The sequence below is a fragment of the Gasterosteus aculeatus genome, chromosome 4, assembly GCF_964276395.1.
Source record: "Gasterosteus aculeatus chromosome 4, fGasAcu3.hap1.1, whole genome shotgun sequence".
NCBI classification, from domain to species: Eukaryota; Metazoa; Chordata; class Actinopteri; order Perciformes; family Gasterosteidae; genus Gasterosteus; species Gasterosteus aculeatus.
Genome location: NC_135691.1, coordinates 31,469,722 through 31,494,106, shown reverse-complemented (window position 1 = coordinate 31,494,106; position 24,385 = coordinate 31,469,722). Strand labels below are relative to the sequence as shown.

Here is a 24,385-nt window from a genome sequence, read left to right as displayed (position 1 = left end):
GCACCATAAACCATTTAGAAGCAGTTTGTGGAAGACTAAGATGACCTTGCACCATCCTACCTACCCTCCTTCCTATCGTCTGAGTCAGGGTACTGAGTATGGGTGTTATGTCACTCTATGTATTCATTGCCAAGTCTGACACTGGCCAGACACACATTTCCCACATTTCCAAGGTCATGGTCCAAAACTCCACGAGCTCTTTCACTGATCAGGCCCTTCTTTCTTGGGAAATACCATGGTAACGCTGTTGGCATAACCTCGGCTAACACAACAAACACATACGCACAAAGCACACAAACACACATACACTGCCGCTGCCGCTGGAGTTTCCCACCAGAATTGGGCGATTGACGTATCCCCCATGGCCTCGGGGGCCTCAATGGTCAGAACTGAGCAGTAATCAATGTAGGCACAGGTCGAACTTTATTACCAAGCACTCGATAGTAGCTGCAGGAACAGCCGCACGTCCTAAAAAGTACAGACGGCTTTACAGGAGGATGTAGCAGAATCAAAAACAGCTCTTCGGGTGGCAGATACATTGTGGCTTCCTTTGGGTGCGGAGAGACGTCTAGAAGCTTTTCCAATTTGTCTCAAAGATGATTTTTTTTCTCTCTGGATGTGAAGTGGAAGATTCAAGGCTTTTGTGGTGCAGTTGTGGAGCCCTGAACCTCACGACCTGACGGAGGACCTGGACATTTCTGAGGTAAGAATCCTCTTTTCCCCCCCTCCAACACCCTCAGCTTTTAATCTTTTGTTCATTAAGTAAGTAAAGATATGAATAATATGAAAGTGAAAAAATTAACTTAGGTGATTGAAAGTAAATCTCTTGTACTCTCTTCTTCTTTTATACTCCATGAGATCTTGAAAGTCTCCACTGTAGGATTTACGTTTAACTCAAAGGGAATGTACGATGTGTTTTTTGTATTATTGGTATGCCTTTGAAGCAGATACTCACCTAAGAAACTATTTGCAAGAACCCATTTGATCACACAGTACCCGAATGAATGTTTTTTTTATTGCTACGGTGTCGAGTCTAACTCATTAAACAGCAGGGGAGAATGTTTGTGATCAATGATGACGCTGATAATAATAAATCACTGTTTCAAATGATTCAGACATAACTTTTTCTAAAAAAAACTTTGACAATCCTTCTTTTCATCAACATCATCAAAGGCATAAATGATGCATCACTTAAATGATGCAAAGGCTTTTCATCATGATGAATCGCAATTCAATATGAATTTGAATGCAATGAAAAGAAGAGTGCGCACAATGAATCAGGCTGAATAGATCAGAGATGATTCAGCATTGTGGGCTCATGAAATCAATGCCGTTGATGATTAGGTATGCAGAAGAGTAACACAATAAGAAAGCTCTGAAAGACCCAGCTGTCTCACAGCTCTGTGTAAAGAATAAGCAGCGAAGAAGAATATTCTTTCAGGGAATGTAATGTAAAGCAGAGAACAACCTCGAGCATTGGCATGCGGGCATTTGGACAACTTCTGGGTCAATCAATAATTGTAATCATGAACAACTTCCTCTCAATTAACTTCCTGACAATGTGATGTCATCTAGGCAGAGACGAGCGGCTGCTGAGAATTCACAACGATTAATAAAAAACACAATTCAGCGGTTAAATTTGCATCACAAGTAGACTTGAGTGTGAGTGTTGAAGACTTTGAATCTGTCTTTTATGGGAAGCACAACCTTTTGTTGTATTTCCCTCCATTATTTTCCTGTCCATGCCTTTTGTTGTTATTTATGATGATTCACCATCCACTTGACTTTGTAATCAAGAAGTAAGAAGAAGAAGTAAGTAAGAAGTAATCAAGATACACGCTGCAGTGTTCTCAAGATGCCACCTGCTTGTTCATGTACATAGATGTGACCACTTCATTGAATTGTAATCAGAGTAGTATGGCATTCACCAATCTCATATTTGGTATAAACCGCCGTATTCTCATTCTGTCTACAGTTCTCCTGCACATCCAGTGTCTGCACACTGACCTCGTACCATCGAGCAGAGGTCCGAACTCGGAGGGAGACGCCGTCTCACCCTGAGACTTCAATTCATCCCCATTCCAGGCGGTGAGGACTCACCGACTCACTGACCCCGCTGGTCTGCAGGGGTCCCACCATGGGGAAGACTGGGAAAAGTACAGTGGATTTAAACTCCCCAACAGAGGTCAAACAAGCCGTTCCCTTTGAGGAGCTGGATCCTGCGGCGCAGCTTGTAGATGAAGAGCAGAAGAAAGAAGAGCCACCTGACAGGGGGAGTTGGAAGGGGAGGTTTGATTTCCTTCTGTCATGCGTGGGATACGCCATTGGCCTGGGAAATGTCTGGAGGTTTCCTTATCTGTGCGGCAAGAATGGCGGAGGTGAGTCATGCTGTCCGAACAAAAAAACAGTCGGTCTGAAGTAAATTATGATGATGCAATTATCACTTTGAGAGCACATACCTGTGCATTTCTGTGTGTTCAAAGTGGTTGTATATTTGGCCCACCAGTTCTAGATAAATTGTAAAATATGCAGAAAAGTGTGCAATATTCCTATGGAAGACTAGAATATATTTTAAATTATATATTGGTCAATCCCGGCGCTGCAGTGGGCCTCTAATCGGCTAACCTTGACTTAAGTTACCTTTTTGGGTCCCAAAACAACCCTCTTGTTTTTACATCCACACACTCAACTCAACAGGATAGCAGGTCATTTGCCTTTTGAGCTAACTGCATGCTAACCAACAAGCAACACCGTGTCGAGCTAGTCAGAATGTTCAACCAACAAAGCAAACGTCCCCAAAAAAAAATCACCCATCTCCACCTCAAAAAGTAGGTCACGTTAAGGTGAAACATGTACAGCCAAACGGTGCGCCGCTTGAAAACAAAGCAGAATAACCAAGCGGCCTGTGAGACAAACTAACAGAAGCATTCAGCATTACGATAACGGTTTCCAATCAAACACACCTCTTCTACCCAACATCGGCCTGGAGCGCATTTAGACCCAGCGGCCTGTCAGGCAATCAAGCCTCCAGCCATCTAATGATGAGCAGCATGCGGCTCCATCTATCTTTGCTCCCCGGTCACCACGTTCTTCCAACCAATAGCCGGCTCGCTGGAACCGGCTGTGGTGGTGATCATCTCACGCGGCGCCGTGGTAGTGACGGCTGTCTTATGATGTGTTCCTTTCTGGAGCGGACCGACCAAGATGAACAATGAATGAAAACTGTCGTAGTAGCAACTGCGGGTGAAATGTGCTCCATTTGCGTGTCCTGCAGGCACATTTTTAAACAAAAGTCTCTTCCTAAAGAAAAGTAGATCTTCAAGCAGATGCAATTCTTAGTATAAATTGAAAAACAAAGAATGATTGGAATTGAACTGTTATAACTTTTAGACTACATGCGGTATTATTTTAAAATGTGTGTACCAGTGTTGCAGATAAAACCTTCTGAACCCCCCCCAAGCCATCTAACTGCCTACTACAGGTACTTTTCAAACATTTTTCTGCTGTCTCACTTTGTGACGATCCATCAGGGGCCTTTCTGATCCCGTACTTTTTGACCCTTGTGTTTGCGGGGATTCCTCTCTTCTTCCTGGAGACGGCTCTGGGACAGTTCACCTCAGTAGGAGGCCTGGGGGTGTGGAGGCTCATCCCTATGATGAAAGGTGAGATGTGGGCATGAGAATAGGGCGACACGTATGTACATCTTTTTGTTATATCGCTTTAAATTGGCCTGGTTTATTCTCTGCATTCTACTTTTCATATTACATAACATCTGACTTTTTGTCGGCTGACCTGTAAGAAGATTGTATTGTAAAATAATGATGTCTGTGCATCTTCCTTCCTCAGGTGTTGGTTTAGCTTCGGTAGTCCTGTCTTTCTGGCTCAACATCTACTATATTATCATCATTGCCTGGGCACTCTACTACCTATTCAACTCCTTTGGTTCGGTATGTTGCAGTATCAGTCATTAGGGGGAAAACCTTAACTTGACACAAATTATTATAATTCGTCTATCGAGAACAAATAAATTGCCAAAAATCCAGTTTGAGAGATCACATTAATCTGGAAAAAATGTCAAAAAGATTGTGTTTTTGTCATATTTGACAGTAAAGATTGTTTGGAAAGTGATTGACAGAGATTACAGACCGTCACCAAAAATGTCAATGGTGTGTTTGAGCTTGTTTTTTGTTTATTATTTTTTCTGATGCCTTCAAGTGCCTAAGCAATCGGTTATTGCAGCTTCAGCGTATAATTGGAAGAATGTATTTTAAAATATTTGATGGTAGGCATTATAATAGATATAGAGTTTTTACACTTCTACTACCTTTTTCCACACTATGCTTTCGTATTTCTCTGCGTAGGCATCCGGCTCAAAGAAGACACGGTGGAGGACATTGTGAAAACCTATAAATATTTAATCCTACACGTGCATATGTTTTGCATGCAGGAGCTGCCTTGGCAGAGCTGCGATAACTCCTGGAACACAGAGAAATGCTTTTGCAACTACAGTCTGACCGACACCACAAACCTGACCAGTGCCGTCACAGAGTTCTGGGAGTGAGTAAGACTGGAGTAAGACTATATGCTGAGGATTTTTGTGCTTATGTGTGCGTGTGAATTCATGTTCTATGCGCGCTCATGCATGCAGGCGTAACATGCACCAGTTGACCGACGGGCTGGAGGAGCCAGGCGAGGTTCGCTGGCCCTTAGTGGGCACCCTGGCGCTGGCGTGGGTCCTCGTCTATTTCTCCATCTGGAAAGGAGTGGAGTGGACAGGGAAGGTCAGACTTGGCGCTTAAGTTTCCCTCCACAAAACGTTTATGATGATACATTAGAGAAGTGAGTTTGGTCTGAATGGATTCATGTCCTCTGTAGGACAAATGCTCAATTGCTTACTGAGCATTAAAGTATCCTATTTACTGTCTTTATTTTGTATTTTTCTAATACAATTTTTCTCTCCAGTGTAAAAAGTAATAAGTAAGAATTCTTAAATGAACAGATGCATTAAGGTGCCTGTAGTGTCCTTAGAGTGTCACAGAAAAGCGGGGCAGCTGATGCGTGATGTTGATTCATTGAATTAATTAAACAACACTCTCAAGGGTATTGCAATTATATTTTCATCATGATAGATGTCTTAATATGTATTTATTCCTCTCAGATGTTGTCTAGATTAAAACCTGCTGTCCAACTGCCATCTCTCTAACACCGTACTGATTCCCTTAATCTGTTTTAGATTAGAGGTGACAGAAGAGACTTTTTTTTGCTTCACTTTGCCTGTTGACTGTTTTCATACTTCTCTGTATAGACCAAGTCCAAGAAATGCTCGGAGCAGACACAACACATTTAGTATTTTCACTTTCTCTACTATGGTTCTTAAGATGAATGGAGCTCTTAAAAAACAAAACCCAAATCCCTTTTTAAAACGGACGTTCTTCCATTATTAGTTCAGCGTAATAAAGAGAATATTGATTAACCGAAATGCGTAGAAAAATACTTGGTTCTCTGTCTTGTTCTGTTAGGTGGTGTATTTCTCCGCCACGTATCCCTACGTCATGCTGTTCATCCTCTTCTTCCGTGGGGTCACTCTGCCCGGAGCCATTGATGGCATCCTCTTCTACATCACTCCCGACTTCAACAAGCTCACCCGCTCTGAGGTACATCGCTCGCACGCACACAGTCCGGTCACACAGACGCACAGACGCACAGACGCACAGGCATACGGACAAACAGACGCAGACGTGGGCGCCTTGGTGTATCCGACAGGTGTGGCTGGACGCGGCAACTCAGATCTTCTTCTCCTACGGACTGGGCCTGGGTTCGCTCATCGCGCTGGGGAGCTACAACACTTACAATAACGACGTATACAGGTAAAGGACACGCGTCCACCTCCCCTTCCCCCCACCCCCCCAGAAACTTTACACGTCCCGCTTTCTTCCTCAGTCCCAAATGTTTTGGGGGGGGTTTTGGGGCCTTTTTTCTGTTCAGGGACTCCATCATTGTGTGCTTCATCAACTCCTGCACCAGCATGTTCGCTGGCTTCGTCATCTTCTCCATCGTAGGCTTCATGTCCCATATTACCAAGAAACCGGTCAAGGAATTAGCAGCATCAGGTACCGTCCCGCTGGTTGGCAACGCAAGACTGCACAGTATTTGACTTGCTGAGCCGTGTCCTTCTTTACAAGCGATGAAGAGGAGTTTTCAAAGTTGAGGCAGCCATGTTTCTTCGGTATTCTTTATGTGAGTAGGTTACAGTATAATGTCATTTAAATGGTACGTCTTCTGCGCGGCATTCAGGTCCAGGTCTGGCGTTTTTAGCTTACCCTCAGGCTGTCACCCAGCTGCCCATGTCTTCTCTGTGGGCCATCCTCTTCTTCTCCATGCTCATGATGCTGGGCCTGGACAGTCAGGTACACCGTTTACCTGCAGCCGAGCAGATGGTTGTATTCATTAGATCAGTATGAACAACTAAATACCCTGTGAACGCTGAGCTCTGTCTACTTAAATAAATGTTACTAGCAGTTCAATAAATTATAAACTGTGTTCTAAAAAATACTGCACGATAGATTTTAAAAACACAGGATGGGTGAATAAAATCATGTGGTTGTTGTTTTCTAAGTTGTTTGTAGAAAACATATATGTGCATAGATCTGTATAAATCCTTTCAGCAGATATTAACCCTTAATTGATTTACACATTGGCAGCTGTTCAATGATCCGGTTTACTCCGGTATGAAAATTGCATTTATTCACACCCCACATTTTCTCATTAATATCAGTCTAGCATTATGATTTACACTGCGGTTAAATTTCCATTGTGGAACGTGAGCAAGGTAAACCAATTTCCACTGGAGGATGACTAAAGTGTGTTTGACGTGATGTGATTCTAATGTAGGCGCCTTTTGACAATGAGCAGTGATCAATCAGATACAGATATGAAACTCTACTAAATCACTGAGGTGCTCTTTTAACAACAAAGCACAGTACGTACTTACCTGCGTCTCTTTTACGATATGGATGTATTAGTTCTGCACAGTGGAAGGCTTCGTCACCGCTCTGATGGATGAATATCCCCTGGTGCTGAGGAAGAGGAAGAAGATCTTCATCCTGCTTGTCTGCCTGGTGTCCTTCGTCATCGGCATCTCCAACATCACACAGGTGCATCTCTTGCGTATCACTCGTAGTCCGTTTATCTCAAAGCAGAATGTGCAAATGTATGAGTTGGTTCTTTAAGCAGTTGGTTGTGTTAAATCCCGACACATATTACACACCTCAACCTATGCAATCTTTATTTTTCCCACACAAGGTTAAAGAACCTTGTACCTTCTACTTCCTGCATTCAGGACAACAACCTGCGCTGTACACCCATCATGCATATTTGATTCAATGAAGAGGGGTTTATTAATATCCAGCTTCTGTTTGCTTCTGTGGTTGTGTGTTGAAATCCTGCAGGGTGGCCTCTACGTGTTCAAGCTGTTCGATTACTACTCGGCCAGCGGGATGTGTCTCCTCTACCTCGTCTTCTTCGAGACTGTGTCCATATCCTGGTTTTATGGTAGGGAATCTATTTGACGCAGTCGACGCTTAAACCAAATGTGACCACGGCCCGGAAAAGAGCTAATGCTAATGCAAGTGAACGTAGCATTTTTATTTCCTGGCTGTCCAACAGGAAATTACATGCACCTGCTCTTTTTTCTGTGATAAGACGGTCAGTAATTATCACCTCCTCATTAGAAGACACCTCTTTGTGTCCCTCTCTTTGTGTCCTTCTCTTTGTACCACAGGAGCCGACAGGTTTTATGACAACATTGAGGACATGATTGGCTATCGGCCGTGTGGCTGGTGGAAGCTCTGTTGGAAGTTCTTCACTCCGCTGATCTGCCTGGTACGTGGTTCAACGATTATCAATTCGGCGTCCGTAATGTGCATTTCCTCCCCCGTGCTTCCTTCTCCCTCCCCGAGATCGATCGCGCCGCTCCAGGTGTCAACAGGCAGAGAATTGATGACATCGCTAAATTAATTTTCCTCTTCAATGTGGTGTTTTGGGCTTCAACTTATGAACTGTCCGGCCCTGAGGGAAATCTGAGGGAGTGTCCTTGTGTCCACTACTGTGGTGACAAAATCAAGCTTCATAAAGAGTCCATAGAAATAGAAAAACAAGAGTGATCTGACAAGATGAAGGAGCACATCTATGATGCATAGGCTATAACTGGGCAAAACATGGCTGCATTGCGGCTAAAAGTATCATTTTTGTCCCAGTTTCACTGAGATATCTTCCAACTGAAATGTAGACGTTACTTTGACTACATAATTGCGTATTGCAGGGGGTGTTTACCTTCAGCGCCATTGAGATGACCCCGCTGACCTTGGGGAAGTACGTCTACCCGCTGTGGGGCCAAGCGATCGGCTGGTTTATGGCTCTGTCTTCAATGATACTCGTCCCAGGTTACTTCATCTTCATGTTCTGCGTCTCCAAGGGAAACATCAAGCAGGTACAGACTACTTCAGCATCCCACTGTATAATTCTCCTATTCTGGGCGTCCAGACCCAGAATAGGACAATTTCATTACGATATTTTCTCTGCTTTCCTAATTAAAGTTCTAAAGCATATTTTATTGACTTTTTACACTTTTCATATGTACGTCTTGGTCCACCTCACGTTACCTCTCTGTTAAGCGTTCAATTCTAACGTGTCTTGACCAGCGTTGGCGGAAGATGACAACTTCCAGTGAGGATCAAAAGCCATCGGAGCGCGAGGAATTCGGACACACGGGGCGCGTGGGCGAAGCTCTCGTCTAGCGAGGATTGTTCAGGCGGAAATGATTCCCGTCTGCCGGGACAAATGGACAGATTGAGTCTCGTTCAGCATTTCACTATGACGTTTTCTTCAATTTGAAAGTATGCCGGCATAATCTGGCAAATGCACGAAGAAAACAAGGCTTTTCGATATTGATACATGTAGAGGATACGTTTCGTTTTGCAGTGAAAGAGTGAACTGGGACTACAAATTGAACCTTATAGATCAGCAGCAAACCTCTACCCATATGCCACATGTGTACCATTGATGTTTAGATCTATATTCTACTTGTGAAAAAGACTATCTTTGTCTACAAACTCACCACATACGACCTGAATGTTGTTGTACGGAAGGGTTAGAAAAATCTGGTAAAACTTGATTTGAGGTGTAAAACTGTAATCCATCGAAGATGATGAGCTTGCTATCGCTTAACCAGCCGGCCACTGTGGTATTTTGTCGGGCAATAAATGTGTCGGCCATCCAGGTTGTCTTAATGATTACAACAGACTTGAATAGAATACTAATATGACGAGAGTTGTACAAGTTCTTTTACTCAGACATTCCCCAATTTGAAGCACTTTGAGATTGAGTCATTGTCTTGTTGATTAAATGATTATATTACGCTTTTGTTTCTATAAATGATTCGTTTAAACCTGTAATTACTTATTGGCCACATGGGGGCAGCAGAAACAAACTCTACACAGAATACCATCATATTACAGAAGAACATCCTTTTAAAAGTTGCCAAGTAACACATCCACTGGACAGAGTGTTTTTTATCAAGCTTTTTTAAACACCAAAGAGCTTTCTGCTGCTGATGAGATTTGATATTCTCCAAAACATTTCAGCTAAAAGACAGACAACAATCTGTGGGTTTGTTTTTGCATTCAGCCCCTTTGACATTGTCACATTTGTTCATTAAAATGTATTGATTATAGTTGATTCATCCGTTTTGATTATACTTTCTGGAGTATAAAAAAAACATTAGCTGAGTTTAGGTTCATGATGTGATGAGTGATAAAAAAAAGTATCTTATCACATATAAGGGGAATAAATAGACTAAATTTGGCTTTAGAGGTGTTAAAAAATCAAATGTATACAACCAAGAAGCAAACGCCTTGTTGTGAATAGACTTAAATCATCTTTAATAGCATGTTGATATACTGCAAAGACAAGTAGAGAGGGATTCAGAGCTAACTGAGGGATGGTTGATGGTTTATATCTGTAACACTCAGTTTCCACTTGTCTCACAATAAATGTGTCCACTCTATTTGTAATTCTTTTTTTTTTTAAACTAGTATGAGCAAGCACAGTGTTTGAAGAGCCAGACAGGATCCACATTAATGGATGAAGCAGTGCACTGGTATGGCAGAGCCCTTTTCAGTGTTCAGTAAAGAAAGTTGGCCACTGCTGCGCCTCAATGTCATTCGCTCCACTCTCAAAATGCTACATTGGTTTCCTTCCAGACATGAACTTGTGATTTTCAGTGTGCCTCATATTCATGTTTATTGCACACGCAGTCTTTGTCCCCAGAATCCGTACATAAATTGTCAAGTAGGGAAACACACATAATGGGCTGTGGAGGACAGAATAACAGAAATGGCCTGTTTTTGCAAAATAGAAGCCTCAAATTTGCCATTTTAAATTTACATGGGTGTTTGATTTGATTCTTTTTTTTACAACCACAAAAAAGAAACGTGTCATCTTAGCTAGAAGCACATTCAGTCATGCACAAAAAATGTTAAACTTCTGGGAATAAGAGTTCGATTGACCTCCAAACTGATGGCATGCATGGGGGAAGAATCATATATTAAAGTTGATCTAAACAAATGCATCAATCAGCAGTCATACAATCATCAGCCACCAGTGTGAAATCCCAAATATCAACTTTTGATGACCTTTATTCGAATGTATTGCATAACCTTCAATGTTTTTTTTTTGTTTGTTGATATTATCAAAACTGACAAAAGCTCTCTATTAATTTCCAAGGCGCTCATTTTTTTATTGTGGTGAATAATAACAACAAAATAATTACCACACTGAACGGGAGAGAGGGTCTGATTTCTCTTTTTGGGGTTAGTTGGAATGCCACTGGGAGCAGGTCACACACACACACATTTATTCTGTGACCTCTGCCTTCCCGCTGGGTGGAATAACGAGTGGAAAAGGACAGATTGACGGGATAAGACCTTTCTGCGGTGCCTCTGTGATAATAAATCAACAAATCAGAAAGGTTCGGTCAGATGAGAGCAGAGTTAAATATGTGTCCATCCCACAGTACCTGGTGGGGGCTCATGTTTAAAAGATGGACTAATTCAGGCTTATTTCAGAATGAGGGACGCATCGGCAGGGCGATAGCATTCCGAAGGGGCTAAAAGGGAGCTTGCTCGTCCTTTCCGACGCTAATTGAAAGTGGTATTTACAAAGTCGGCTGGGGTTAAAGAGAATAATCAGACAATGCATTCTTTTCGTATTTAAAGCAGACTAGCCAACAGCGATAACAATCCCATTAATGCCAGCATTTGCAATACAAGCTGTGTTTGGGCCTCTGTAGTTTTTTGCCTTTTTTCAAAAAATGTCAGACTGAAAGGTTTGGAGGGAAGAGAAAACTGTGAACAGAACCATAAAGAGAAAGAGTTCCGGATGCTTTTGGGGTGGATTCAGTCATTTATCCACGCAGAGCCGGAATATGCTTTCTGCAAACCAGAATAAACACAGATGTTGACATTTAACACGCGTAGCATTTCATGGAAAAGTCTGAGGGCGGGTTACAGGAGCTTTAACAATTTCAACGTATGAAAAAGACTTCCCCACTGGCGGGGACTCGTGGGAAGCGTCTGCGATATTAAATATGAAGAGTAAAAGACGTACAACAGTCAGCAGGAGCATCGTGGGATGACTTTTTGGTTTTGGCAGAAATCCTTTGTGATTGGTTGCCTTTATTCCCTGTCATTCTTCACTGTAGAATGATCAACGGGGACAAGGGATTGTTTTCTGATGATAAAACACCACAACACGACAGAGGAGCAGATGTTCAGTTTTGTTATTCTATTTTTTTTTTTGTGCTGCTTGTGGCAGAAGCGTGAAAGGACTGTTTCTTTTTTCAAAAAGGAATGAATTTCTTTTTCTTTCTTCTAGCGCTGGCGTTCAGTCGAGTGCAAAAGGAGTCCGTGTTTTTGTGGAGCCTCTTTATTTTGGCACACATTTTCAGTGAGTGTCAGCTGTGCACATACGGCGCAGTAGGCATGAGGTTTGGGATGATGAAAGCGAACGGAAGCGGAAGGTTCCTCGGACTGTGTCCAGCCATCACAGTCCATGTCTGTCACTGGTGGTGTTGTTGAATGCCGCAAACAGAAGGACTCCAATCCGGAAACTAAATATCTGTGTTTTCTCTAGCAAGTTAAAATTGACAAAAAGTTATAGAAATTTGTTAAAACTACATAATATTTCAAAATACATGTGGAATCAAGTAAAACTTTATATATATGCACGTCATTTGTCCTTTTCTTCTTTTAAAACTTTGATTTTTTTCTTTTAGTGAATTTTTTCCTTAAATATATGCATATAAGTGAGATTCATTTTTTTTCACTATAGCTCTTCCATTTGTATATATATATAATATGTACATTATGTACTGTTAAATAGGTAGAGGGGGGGGGGGGGGTAGGGGGCGCAGCGGTGTGGAAATGCGTGTTAGGGAAAGAATACTAATTCATTTATTTACACCATGCTCCGAGAGCCACTTGGGGTCCGATGTAGACTGAGGCGGGGGTCGGGTGGAATGTACTGGTGAGGGTGGTTGTAAGGCGGCGGCGGGGGAGGCAGCGGGGGCTGGTGGCCATCGTCGCCATGGGAGCAGTCCGCCGAGCGGACCGGCGTCGACATGGCCGACTGGCTGAGCCGTTGGTGGCTGTGGTGGTGGTGGTGGTGCTGGTAGCGGTGGTGCGCGGGCGTCTGGCTGAGGAAGGCCTCCACCCGTCCGTGGCCGCTGCTGTCGAGCATGATGACCTTGACGATCTGCTGACACTGGATGAGCGTCTCGGGCCTCAGATCGCTCACGCTGACGGCCGGCTGGTAGTGGTGGTGGTGTTGGTGCTGCTGCTGCTGCTGCTGCTGGAGGTGGAGGAGGTGGTGGTGGTGGGCCGGGGAGCTCGCCGCTGACTGCAGCTGCGTGTGCTCGGGTGGAGGTGCCGGCCCGGCAGGGGTCGGCCCCTGGGGCACCTGCTGGAAGAGCAGCTCCCCCCGGTGGTTAAGAAGCGCCGCGCTCTCGGGGCTCGGCGCCGTGCTGCTGCTGAGCTGGTACGTCTGAAGCCTGTTGTGAATTGACACCTAGTTTAGAAAACAGCCAAGAGAACAGCATCAAATGTTATAAAGCTGGTTCCTCCTCTACATCCGTCAAGCCCTCTTTGTTTTGTTTTTTTTGGGTGTGAGGGGGGAGGCGGGGTGGGAGTAGTTTGGTGAATGCACAGCACACACACTCACAGGGCATGCGTGGGGGCTTTGGTGTTGAGGGGAGTTCACTGGGAGATGTGAAAAATATTGTGACAACTTCCCTGCCTCCACCCCCTCCCCCTTACAGGCACTGAGGAGGGAGGGAAGGGGTGGGGGGGGGGTGGATCGGATGCTGGGAACACCAGTGTGTGGCTGGGGTCAGAAGGAGGACAGTGGTGGTGGGGGGGGGGTGCTACAGGGCGGGGGGGTGGGCTGGGCCCGGTGGTTCCAAAGGGGACACCGAGGGCCCCCGTGTCTCCCTTCCAAAACCACTGTGTGGCACTACGGTGACACGAGGAGACTGAGGTGGAAGGAGAGGAGGTGAGCAGACTGACAAACCACGCGCACGCGTCCACAGGCAACAGTCACAGTAGTTTGGTGACCTCCACATTCGGTCATACAGACACTTCACCCTCCATCAAGGTTTATGTTCTGCTATCTGTCTTCCTTGGTTGTTCGCTGCCTTTCCTGAATTCATTTTTTTGCCCGCTCTATTTTAGGAAACAAGTCAGGTTTCCAACACTGTTCTCAGGAAGCGTACGGCAAGAAAGAAAATATAACAAGAATTGTCAGAATTTGTGAAATGAGCACAATCTGAAATGCATATTATGCGCAGTGCAGTGGAAACTAATTACGTCAAAATCGAATACATTGGACATTGCATTTTCTTATGATTCAGCCACTCGCGCCGCTGGTATGTGCAGGATTCTCCGTGTGACCCTCTTGCCTTCCAAGACAAATGTGTTTCGACAATCTAGCGGCTCCCCACCAGCCACTGACATTCACTGCAGACTGCCTGGCAAAGGAGATGACGGCCGGGGAAGGGAGCTCAGACAACCTTGAAGACCGGCCTGATCATTGCTCCCTATCATAAAAACCCCAGGGCTGTTCAGAGAGGGAGAGAGAGAGAGAGAGAGAGAGAGAGAGAGAGAGAGAGAGAGAGAGGGAGCACTTGTATGGGTTTAGGGGATTTGATGTTTGCTCTGCTGTAATTGTCACTCCTGAGGCCAGTCTACCCTTTCCAGTGCGATGTATCTCTCCTTTGGCTCCACCCTGCACCTGAGTGGAAATGTACAGCGACCCACAGTGTCAAGAGCGTGCCGTGTGAAAATAAACAGCCACTGAGTTTTGGGCCCCTCCGCTGCCGGAGAAATGATGAGGGAAAGGTCATCCGATGGTAAGCTGGGATGGTAATTGCAAAGCCCCATGGGTACTGTAGTTCAGCTCGCCCTGTTGCTTGCACGAAATGTTTGCACGAGAAGTCTCCCCCCCCATCGCGGAGATCTGGCCGGAGGGCTGGAGAGGTGACATTTCTGGGTCAAATGAGCTTTAAAATGCGTCTGCCCGCGCTTTGCTGTTTTAAATATGCACACACGCAGCATATGCATTCCACATATGTCCTCTGATTCTTTCATCAATGGTGGCTTCTTTCTTTTTCTACCCCTTGAATGTCACAATTTCCGACCTGAGCATGTGAAACTAATTACAACCTATTGCTGTTTTTAGACCTACGGATAATAATCAAGCCTCTCTGTAACTGATGTGTTTTCTGCGCATGGGGAGAACCTGCTGCAGTACTTTTATCCAATCTATTCGGTTCGGTCGGGTCACCTCACACGCCCACAGCACTTCACCCGGCAGCTTTGGTTCTATCACCCACTCCTCACCCACTTCTGCAGGACGCTTTGAGCCCTAAAGAGATGACTAGTCCTGGGGCTTTCGTTCTATCTCATCCTACCTCGACACCCTGGACTGACTTACCTGTTATTTGGGACATGGCTCTATCACTAAGCACTTACCTCTACTGCATTTTGTCCACTTCTTTCATCTATCTCCTGGTTTCCTGGATGGAGGAAAAAATGGAGGGAAAAGAGACAGGAAGTGGCAGCAAAATGTCTGAAATTTTATATTTCCCTGCTTATTAACGTTTTCTAAGAGCAAGACATTGACAACACGGGTAAAGTGGGTTTCAGAGGTAAGAAGTGCTCACACACACCTGATGGGGAGCCCAGTTTGCCGCGCAGCTCCAGCTGTGTGCCGTTGTTCTTCACCGAGTGCGTCTTCGCTCCCTGCTGCTTTTCCAGCTCCCCTGCAGAGAACGAGGAGATAAGGAGTAGCCATAAAGTGCACACCGCGTCAGAGTGCAGAATAGACAGATGAACCGGCGGTGGACCTACATGGGTGTGAATAACAACATTAATCGTCATAAGTCTACTTTCTTTCAGATGCTGAACACAAGCCTCTCGTTGCCTTCCCCTCCCACTCCCTCCTCTAATCTCAAAACACAACTTGCCATCTCACTAATTACACTTCACACTTGATGGTAATTGCATGTCATTTCCAATCACGATGACTAAATGTTGTTTTGTCTCCAACACTGCGCTGCATTCTAATCCTGAGCCGCGACACTGGCGGATGCAACCCTTAAAGCTGGGGGAGGCAGGTTATTTTTGACATTACTCTGCCAAAATGCAAGTAATCTTTCCTCTTATTGGTATTCAGTGGGCATTTCTCTGGGAAAAAGCCCCCGAGCTCCTCCTACAAGAGTAGGCCCCCACTTTATACAGAGTTTTTATTTACAGTAATGTTAGCATTAACAGTCCAACCTTCTGCTAACCGTTGGTGTCACACAGAAGGCTAAACTCTTAAAGATCTACATTTAACAAATATATAACTAAAGAGTGAGAACTTTATTACAGTTTATTACAGTTTTAATGCAAAATATTTTGGTAGTCAAAGACAGTTTTGTAAAGGAAGCCGTTCTTTCAAAGACCTTCCAATAGCGATAATTTGCAACGTTTTTCCAATTTAATACACACTTCCATGGACTTAAACAGAGTAATGATGAAAGTTAAAGTTTTGTCTACAGGCTAGAGAACAGAAATACAGGAAAATATCTATTAAATGCTAGTCTTTTTTTTCTTTTTGAGTGTAGGACTAAATTTAAATAAATTCTGCAAAGACATTCTGTCATTAATTATATTGCAATGCAGGGAAATATGCACCTAGATATGAATTAAAACTGTATATTCTCCATCCTGTCTCAAAGAGGGAAAAGCCAAAGTGTGCCAGCCTCAAGCATCTCAGACTGACAGAACCCTTTGAGGAGAAAAGATGACGTAGTGTTTTTCTGTGCAAATGCCAGCAATCATTCCCCCCCCTTGTTTTTGCAGAAAGTTGTTGTTTGCATGCCTTTTTAGCAAATATGTCTGAACAAGAGTTACCTTTTGTTTCTCCTGAGATAAATAACTTCTTGTCTGTCAACTAATGCCTGCCCCCCCCACCCCCCCCGCCCCTCCCTCCCGGCGAACGCTCAGGTCCAATCCCAGCGGGGATGCTCCCTTTGAGGCCCACTGGCAGGAGCCAGGCTCTGTTCCTCTGTGTGGGTCCAAGTATGCGCATGTGTTATTGTCTGGAGAATTTCAAATGCACGCAGACCCAAACAACTCGGACGCCTCGGCAGCTTTGAGGAGCACTGGCCTCCTTTTCACCTACAAATTCGCTGGGCGCCCGCAGTCTGTTTCCGCTGCATTGCACCAAAGGAAACACAATTCAAAAGTATTTCTGAACCTACACAAGTTGACATAGAAGCCGAAACGAAAGGATGACATCTGACTCCTGTGTGCTATCTGAGGACTTATTGATTCCCGCACAACGTATCTTAGAATCCATTATAGTCTCCCGGTTTCTTTCCGAGATGTGAGACTATTGATTTGGTCCACAGCGCGACGCTGGCTGCATTGCCGGAGTAGGATTCACACACACACACACACACACACACACACACGATGGACGTTCTGCGTTACATGTACACAACTTATTGTTGGACTCCAGTCTACTGAATGTGTCTCTAATCTCATCTTTGATTTTAATGAGGTAAAAGTCCTACAAAGACTTACACTCGATACGTATCTGCTCCATCTCCGACACCTCTGAAATTGATTCCTTCAGGTCTTCTACGAACTTGAGCAGCTCTTCGGCACTTTGGGCACAGAAGGTAAGTACCTGCTTCTTGTCTGAGCCAAAAGGTGAGAGGATGGTGATGCCGTGAGGATAATCTGGGGAAGCGCAGCGGACATTCAGTTTAGTCCAAATAGGAGTAAAAAAAGACATGGCAAGAACAGTTTGCAAGAGTTTTACACTACGGGCATTAAAATACCTTTTGGATGTAGATTTAATGTCGTTCTCCTTTTGGAGATATTGTAGTAAAAGACTTTGCATGCAATGTGCACTATTGAGGGTCGGGATGCTTACATTTGTAAAAGTAAGTGCAAAAGGGTTCATTTATGAGAGGATGATACCACTTGGCCATCCTTAATATGAAGAAATAAAGCAACATTAAACGTTTTAAAAGTTGAATATCAAACCTATTTCAAATACAGCGAAATCTCCTAAACCTCCCGTGTTCAATTCAACTTGGAGGTGCTTTTCTCTGATAACAGTGCAAAGTACCGGGTGTATATATGTCGTGTTCTCATGGCAGCTGCCTGCAGTGAAGATATTGTGGCTTACATTCGTTTTCAAACAGGTGAAACTGCATGCCGAGAAGCCCCATCGCTTTGCAGAACGTGTAGGCTGCAGAGCTCTTCTTCTTCGGGCAAAGCTTCAAGATCTGCGGACAAGAAGAAACCAGAGTCTCATCAACAATTTAAACGGCGGAGATGCTCAGTGTTCTGACGTTTTTCATCGTTCACAAACATATTCAAAGAGGAGTTCCTGTTAATCTACAATATACTGTTGTGCAGCGCCACTGTTGTGCATCATTTCCCAGAGAAGCCGCGTTCAACCAATACGTCACGTTGGCTCATTAAACAAAGCCATGCAATATATTGCTCCGCTAACCTTGAAGAGGTGACTGCTTTCCCATCTTACTTTGCCTTCTTAGCTCCTTTTCCTGCAGCTATACCAAGTACTTGTATGCTAAAGCGGAAAATGGAGGGGAAATTTCAATGATTCTTTTCCTTTAGCTGCGTTTTGCTGGACCAATATCATATTTGACATAATTATGAGGGTCGTCAAACACTTTGGATGGATAACCCCCGTGTGCCTCCTCATGGGAACGTTCATTACGCCTCATATTGAACCTTTCATAATTCTCCAATCTACACAACTTTGGACCAATTGATTTACTCGTCTTTGCTGGCACACACAACTTTATTACTGGCCATAAGCTGCTCTGTAGGGGACAGATATTCGGCTATGAATGCATCGCAAAACGGCTTTCACTACTATCTGTTATCAAAAGAAACCGCCCGGAGGGGACCGACTTATAAAAAAGCGTTGAGGTCGGTGGCGGTACGTTGCAACTGTAAGTAAGCTGTAAGTGTGAAATAAGCAGCTTAAAAGATTGACTGTTTGCAGCAGAAATACCCACTTTTGGGGTAGTTAACAGCCTTTAGAAGAACTATTTTAATTATTACTCTTAATGTTTTTTTATAGCATACTAACCACAATGAGATCATTGAAGAGGAAGACTTCTCTCTGGTGAGCCGCCTGTTTTTGGGCCTTGTTGACATCAGTCACCTCAAACAGGCGGCTGCAGCACACCAGTCTTCTATGAGGGACAGAGAGAACCTGCAGAGGAGGACACGGGCATCGAGGTGAATCGAGAGTTCCCCTCGGGGGGGAAAAAAGTATTTAAGGGAAACCGGGAGACTCTTGATAAAAATCACTCTTAAAAGACAACACGGGAAAAACATTAAACACAGTTTGCTGAGACAAATTAGTGACATGTAGACAATAGATTAGAAGACAATTAGGAGGTTGTATCAATGCAAGTTTTACGTGTTTTATATATTCCTCTCCTTTTACTTTTCTGTGCCTGAGATACTCTTATTAGTTTTACTTCCACTGGCGCGTCTCCACTTTCAATGTGATTTGATGTGAACAAGCAAAAAGTCTCATTTTAGCATTCGAGCAAAACTAAATTGATGAAGGCCGGTTTGATTACACTTGCTCTGGGTACTTCTAATAGAGAAATAGACGTTACCTTCATCTAATACATAAAGCAACCCTAGAGAGAGTGTAGAGAAAATCATGCTTGAAAAGGTTTACTCAAGCATTTTTTGTCGAATTGAGTTTTTTCTATTACATCTACTGTTTCTACATCTACATTTCGCTACTTAGGTATCCACGGCTAAAGACCAAAAACAACTGGATAGCATTATGAAGCTGTTGTTTTGTATTTTTTACAAAAACAGCAGTTCTGTTTTTCTCCGTCTTCTCCTCCGGACTCGAAAGTGCTTTTCGATGTTTAAGCGATTACACACAGAAAATGGCGCAGAGCGATTAAATCATCACACTATTTCCTCTTCAGAATTTTCCCCCTCTTTGTGATGAAATAGATCCATCAGTGGCTTCGGATCTTTTTTGACTCCATGCAATTCCAATTTTGTTCCCTCTGCTCCCGGGGGACTATTTGCAAAGCGCAGAGTACATATTCAGCCTCTTTTTCTCTCATCACTGAAGGGTAGACGCCCGCCCGGCTGGTCATATCCAGCCCACTTTCTACTTTCACTAATGTCAGAAACATGTCAATCTCCTATTATTTGGAGAATATATTATAATGTAAACCACTGCCTTTTTGCACGCAATTCAAATCTACATTTTGGGGACTTTTGAAAAATTGAGTCTTTTTATTTCATAAAGCTGCTACGGCAGGAATAATCCCTTCAGGTCACAATAATATATCATTGTTTTGGGCATGACAACACTGATTTGTTCTTCTCATTCCTTCAATGAAAGACACTGAAAGACAAAAGTCACACACGAAAAAGGAAATTGGATCCGATCGAGCACCTGTTACTCACACCTTCCTCGCCGTTCCTCAATCGCTCTCACCTGCCCGTCCTGCTGCACCTGCTCCCTTCGGTATCCACAGCTTCACACAATGACACGAGAACTGCTGCTCCACCCCCCCCGACCCCCTCTCCTGTCTAAATGTTTCTATTAGCATATCCCGACCCTGTTTGTCTTGTGAGATCGGTCTGGAATAAAGCCTTTGTCGTTCTACCCCGTGTGTCCGTCCACTCCATCCGCCCGGCGCCAGACTCCCGATAGACAAAGTTACTGACTTGCTGGTGAGCATTGTGCAGCCCCCCTCCCCCCTCTAACGCCGGGTCAAGGGTTTAACATGGTTTCAGTCAAAGCGATGCTGTTTGCACTTAAGGGGCCGAGGTGCATTATGTCCTGCGGCTCCTCACAAGTGTAGAACCAAACTGTGACTGCGTGTCCTTACTGTTTTCATGCCGACGATGGACTGCTCCACCTTGGAGACGTAGGTGACGTGATCTTCGTTGGACCGTAACTCCCTCAGCTGTATCCTTTCATAGATCCCCACCACCATGTCCCTCGGGATGTCCGCTCCATCGTCCACACCTGGAACAGGAATCGGCTGATCACACGCAAAGCCTACAAATAATTACCGTTAATTCTAACCAGACAGTTAAATTCACAATGGTAGAGGAGCCATTATTTGTCCATCCTGGCTTAACACGCAGGTAGAGCTGCCACGTCATTAGGCTGGAAGGTCGCCCCGGAGACGCTCCCCATCACAGCACAGCGGCGGTCGTGCAGCGCTTTCAATTGAAGAGTTTTCAATTGGGGCCAGGAAGCGTTTGGAGAAGATGAAGTCGCCAAAAGTGACGGCGGTGACAGGGAGGCACTCTGGGACGCCGCTGAGACGTCGCTGCATGTTATGGAGTCGGAAGGAGATGTCCGGGGGGATGTGTGTGTAAAGTGTCACATGAATAAGTGATATTCTTTTTTTGCTGAATGCCTCTTTCCACACACTCTGCACGACCTCACTGCTTAACGTCGCCGTGCATGGTGATTGCAGACCAAAATATCTAAAATATTGAATAAAATTATATGCCATTTTGACATTGATGGCTCAACTTGTTTCGAAAACAAAGCAGCCTGGAACTCGTTTATTTTCCCCCTGGCCACAGTAACTTGGATTTTGAAAAAGAGCACCATCAGCATGTAAAAAATGTAATGTGCCCAATAATTTGATTTATGGCTAAATAACTGATAAACTGAAAAAGGGGAACATTTTTCAATGAGCTGACACGAAGGATTGATTTATGGTGGAAGCTTCTCTTATGCTACGTTGGCCCATTTCGGGATAGCTTTGACACAGGCATTCTGTTTTAATGGAGATGTCAGATGTTCCGTGGCTCTTCAATACTATCGCTTTCTGGTGCGTAATTGCATTTCACCTCAATTAATATGTCGATGTTTTTTTTTTGTCAGCGTGTACGTGACACGTGATGCACAAATGGAAAGAGGATAAAGAATCAGGGAGTATGTATACGAGGAAAGACGGATAAATAAACAGAATGGTATTCTGACCGAGACAAGGAGGAGAACGTTGGAGCAGCAGCAGAAATATAGTAAACCCAGCAGAAGACAAATAGAGAGGCCAAAAGAGAGCGGCGTGTCTTAATTTACATAAGATGCCAAAATTGATTCCTCAACCTAATTTAATTGCGGCGAACAGTCTGGGTGAATCTATTAAAGTTGTTCTGCATCGACCTCAGCGCCCCCTGATTGATTGCGCAGCGGGGGAGCGGAACTACGCTCCCGTCTCGTCCTCAACGGCCGGCAAATGAGCATCTCACTGCGTACTGGAGACAAGAACCGCAGGGGGGGTGGGGGGGGCGGTTTGTTGGTGTTTGCTATTAGTTTAGGCAGGAATAAAAAAAAAAAAAAAAAAATACTACCTTATTTTATTATAGCCAAATTTATTTAATAACACACCTAGACACTTTCCAAAAGCAAATGAGCCGACTGTCGCCTAATTAATGCCACTTCAACTGACATAACGAGCCTTAAAAGAGAGGCTTAAATGCCGGGACACCCACCTCGCAGGTTGCGTATGAAGTCCTCCAGCATCATCTTGCGGTCGGGCTTGATGTTTGGGCTGTACATGTCGGTGTTGAGCAGAATGATGGCGAAGGCCAGGATGAAGATGGTGTCTGGGTTGTGGAACTGCTGCACCACATCGGGGTTGCACATGCAGTAGCGCTGACTGTTGGGGTGCAGGAGGCCCGAGAGAGAAGAGGGAAAGCATTAGAGGGAATAAAGTAATGCAAATGGAGGGAAGGAAGCAGGTAGGAACACGCGGTGGGTCGTGGCAGAGGACACAGGAAGGAACGGGAAGGGATGGTAAAGAAAAGGGGAGGCCAGTCAGAGGGGATGAGACAGAAAGAGAGAAAAATGAACACGATATTCTAAAGCCACTAAAGCCCTCCTTTAACACATTTTAAATGGCTTGCATTTTTGACAAGCTGAAAAATAAGAGTTATGGCTGTAATTTGGCCGGTGCCTTCATCCGAAGCAGTTTGCTGCCTTTTTGCAGTGAACAATGAACCTTTCAGTGGTCGCTCTGCTCAAACGGTGTCTCTCGCTATAATCACATTTGTCCCACTGGATTGGATGGTTATACGGCGCACGCACAAGACGAGGTAGACCCAAACTTCCCCCAAGCCCTATTTAAACATGCTCCAACATTTATGGGCCTGATTGCTGGATTCATGCAGGATGTTTGAAATCTGAAGATTTTTCCTTTGGTAAAAAGCCCCAACCATGAAACCAAGACTCAGATCAGCAGGCACCTACTTATGTTTGTGTGTGTGTGTGTGTGTGTGGTTGTGTGGGTGTGTCTCGGTACAAAATTCCCAGAGGGGAGTGATAGTTTGTTTCTCTGTGAAATGCATGGACACCTCCTGGTTAGAGAATGAATAATACAATAGAACAGCGTCTACTGCAGTGAGTAATCAGACACAACATCATACAGAGGAGAAGGTGTGTGTGTGTGTGTGTGTGCGTGTGTAAGTTTGGTTGTATGTGGACTACTGTGATCTTTACTCTAATCAGTAATCATTTCAATAGAGACTGTAGCACCTTTTTTGCATGATTGGAATCTTGTGTCTCTGTGGGGTTGAATAGAAACACATACAAGTGGTGTGAATACAGTGGTCTACATCACGTGTTGCAATAAGAGCGTAAGTTCCTACTTTTCACCACCCAAGAGATCACTGAACCCTATCGTCCAGCTGCCGAGCCCCTAAAATCCAGACAGGAGAAGCTCTGAGTTGATCAAAATATATAAAACGCGGCACTGAATCGCCCCGCGAATGGCTGGCGACCAATCCAAGGTGTACCCCGTCTCTCGCCCGTTGGCTGGGATGGGCTGCAGCCCCCGTGACCCTGTGTGCAGGATAAGCGATTTGAAGATGGATGGATGGAACTGAATCGCCTTCTTTTTTTTGTAATCCAATATAATGCAATTAAAAAGCTTTTACGCTTTTGTCTTGGACAGGTTTGAATGAATTTAAAATGAATTCATTACTTATCGATGCCACATAATCACATACTATGATATTATTCGGTGAATTATGCTGTAACACAGTTACAAGAGCCACATAACACTAGATAGACATCTATAAATGAAGGAAATCAAATGTTTATTAATCGTATAAACCCCCAATTGTAGCTGTAGAGCTCTGGCGTGTGTTCAGGTGGCACAGTATTTGTCTTAGCCTGGTAATAATACGGCTCCACACAGATGCTTATTCACATCTCGGTGTCTGAACGCCGTGACTCCGCAGCAACCAGCAATTACGATCTGCTCTGTAAATCCTTATAGCGCCGTGCAAAGAGAAGCCTAAAGCTGTGCTCTTCTCTAAGTGGGTTCCTACTTCCGACTACACCAAAAAAAAACCCATCAGGGAGTGGATTTGGCGTTCTTCAAATTTGATTTGATTACTGATGCGTTTTTTTCTTAGAGACCGCTAAAAGGTGTAATCGATCAGTCACTTATTTACCCCTGCGAGAGCGGCTTTTGATGAAAGAATCTACATGTTGCATGATCTTTTATCTACAATAACTATGATTGAAGATGATGGCGCTTGTGGCCGCAGGGTGGGTTGAATACACTGTGATGAAAAATAGAAAACATGAACTGAATACATATCTGCAGCATTGGGAGGCGGCTCACATTTTCTCATTCATTAGCACACTGACGCAGCAGATACTGAGGCTGCTGGGCTGCTTTTCACTTTTCCTCCTCTCTCTCTCTCTTCAAATCCCTCCCCAC

The 24,385-nt window shown here is 44.3% G+C and overlaps 2 protein-coding genes across 3 annotated transcripts in view; one reads left to right on the top strand and one right to left on the bottom strand.

The window, feature by feature from the left end:
• Nucleotides 1–299: 299 nt before the first annotated feature.
• On the top strand, nt 300–10,065 carry LOC120817697 (sodium- and chloride-dependent GABA transporter 1). Its single transcript, XM_040174156.2, has 15 exons — nt 300–703; nt 1,976–2,378; nt 3,531–3,662; nt 3,847–3,947; nt 4,448–4,557; nt 4,649–4,781; nt 5,520–5,654; nt 5,764–5,867; nt 5,986–6,110; nt 6,295–6,407; nt 7,023–7,154; nt 7,449–7,551; nt 7,781–7,881; nt 8,321–8,488; nt 8,700–10,065. Exons 2-15 carry the CDS (start codon nt 2,138–2,140, stop codon nt 8,793–8,795), a joined length of 1,794 nt encoding a protein of 597 aa, XP_040030090.1. The 5' UTR covers nt 300–703; nt 1,976–2,137; the 3' UTR covers nt 8,796–10,065.
• The window catches only part of iqsec3a (IQ motif and Sec7 domain ArfGEF 3a), a 63,967-nt gene continuing 49,496 nt past the window's right edge, over nt 9,915–24,385 (bottom strand). Inside the window, exons 7-14 of one of the 2 annotated variants that reach the window (XM_078100319.1) lie at nt 22,149–22,315; nt 20,522–20,661; nt 18,733–18,858; nt 17,797–17,896; nt 17,184–17,342; nt 15,281–15,373; nt 15,084–15,127; nt 9,915–13,122 (exon numbers count right to left, since the gene is read on the bottom strand). In XM_078100319.1, the coding sequence (XP_077956445.1) occupies nt 12,514–13,122; nt 15,084–15,127; nt 15,281–15,373; nt 17,184–17,342; nt 17,797–17,896; nt 18,733–18,858; nt 20,522–20,661; nt 22,149–22,315 (1,438 nt within the window). In that variant the 3' untranslated portion in view covers nt 9,915–12,513. The remainder of the gene's footprint in view (nt 13,123–15,083; nt 15,128–15,280; nt 15,374–17,183; nt 17,343–17,796; nt 17,897–18,732; nt 18,859–20,521; nt 20,662–22,148; nt 22,316–24,385) is intronic. The other variant, XM_078100320.1, reaches the window with a different exon arrangement.

Excerpts from the sequence above, each read along its gene's own strand:
- LOC120817697 (XM_040174156.2), top strand. The coding sequence starts at position 2,138 with ATGGGGAAGACTGGGAAAAGTACAGTGGATTTAAACTCCCCAACAGAG. Across the intron at positions 3,663-3,846 it reads GCTCATCCCTATGATGAAAG|GTGTTGGTTTAGCTTCGGTA; the intron begins GTGAGATGTGGG and ends TTCCTTCCTCAG. Across the intron at positions 4,782-5,519 it reads GAGTGGAGTGGACAGGGAAG|GTGGTGTATTTCTCCGCCAC; the intron begins GTCAGACTTGGC and ends TTGTTCTGTTAG.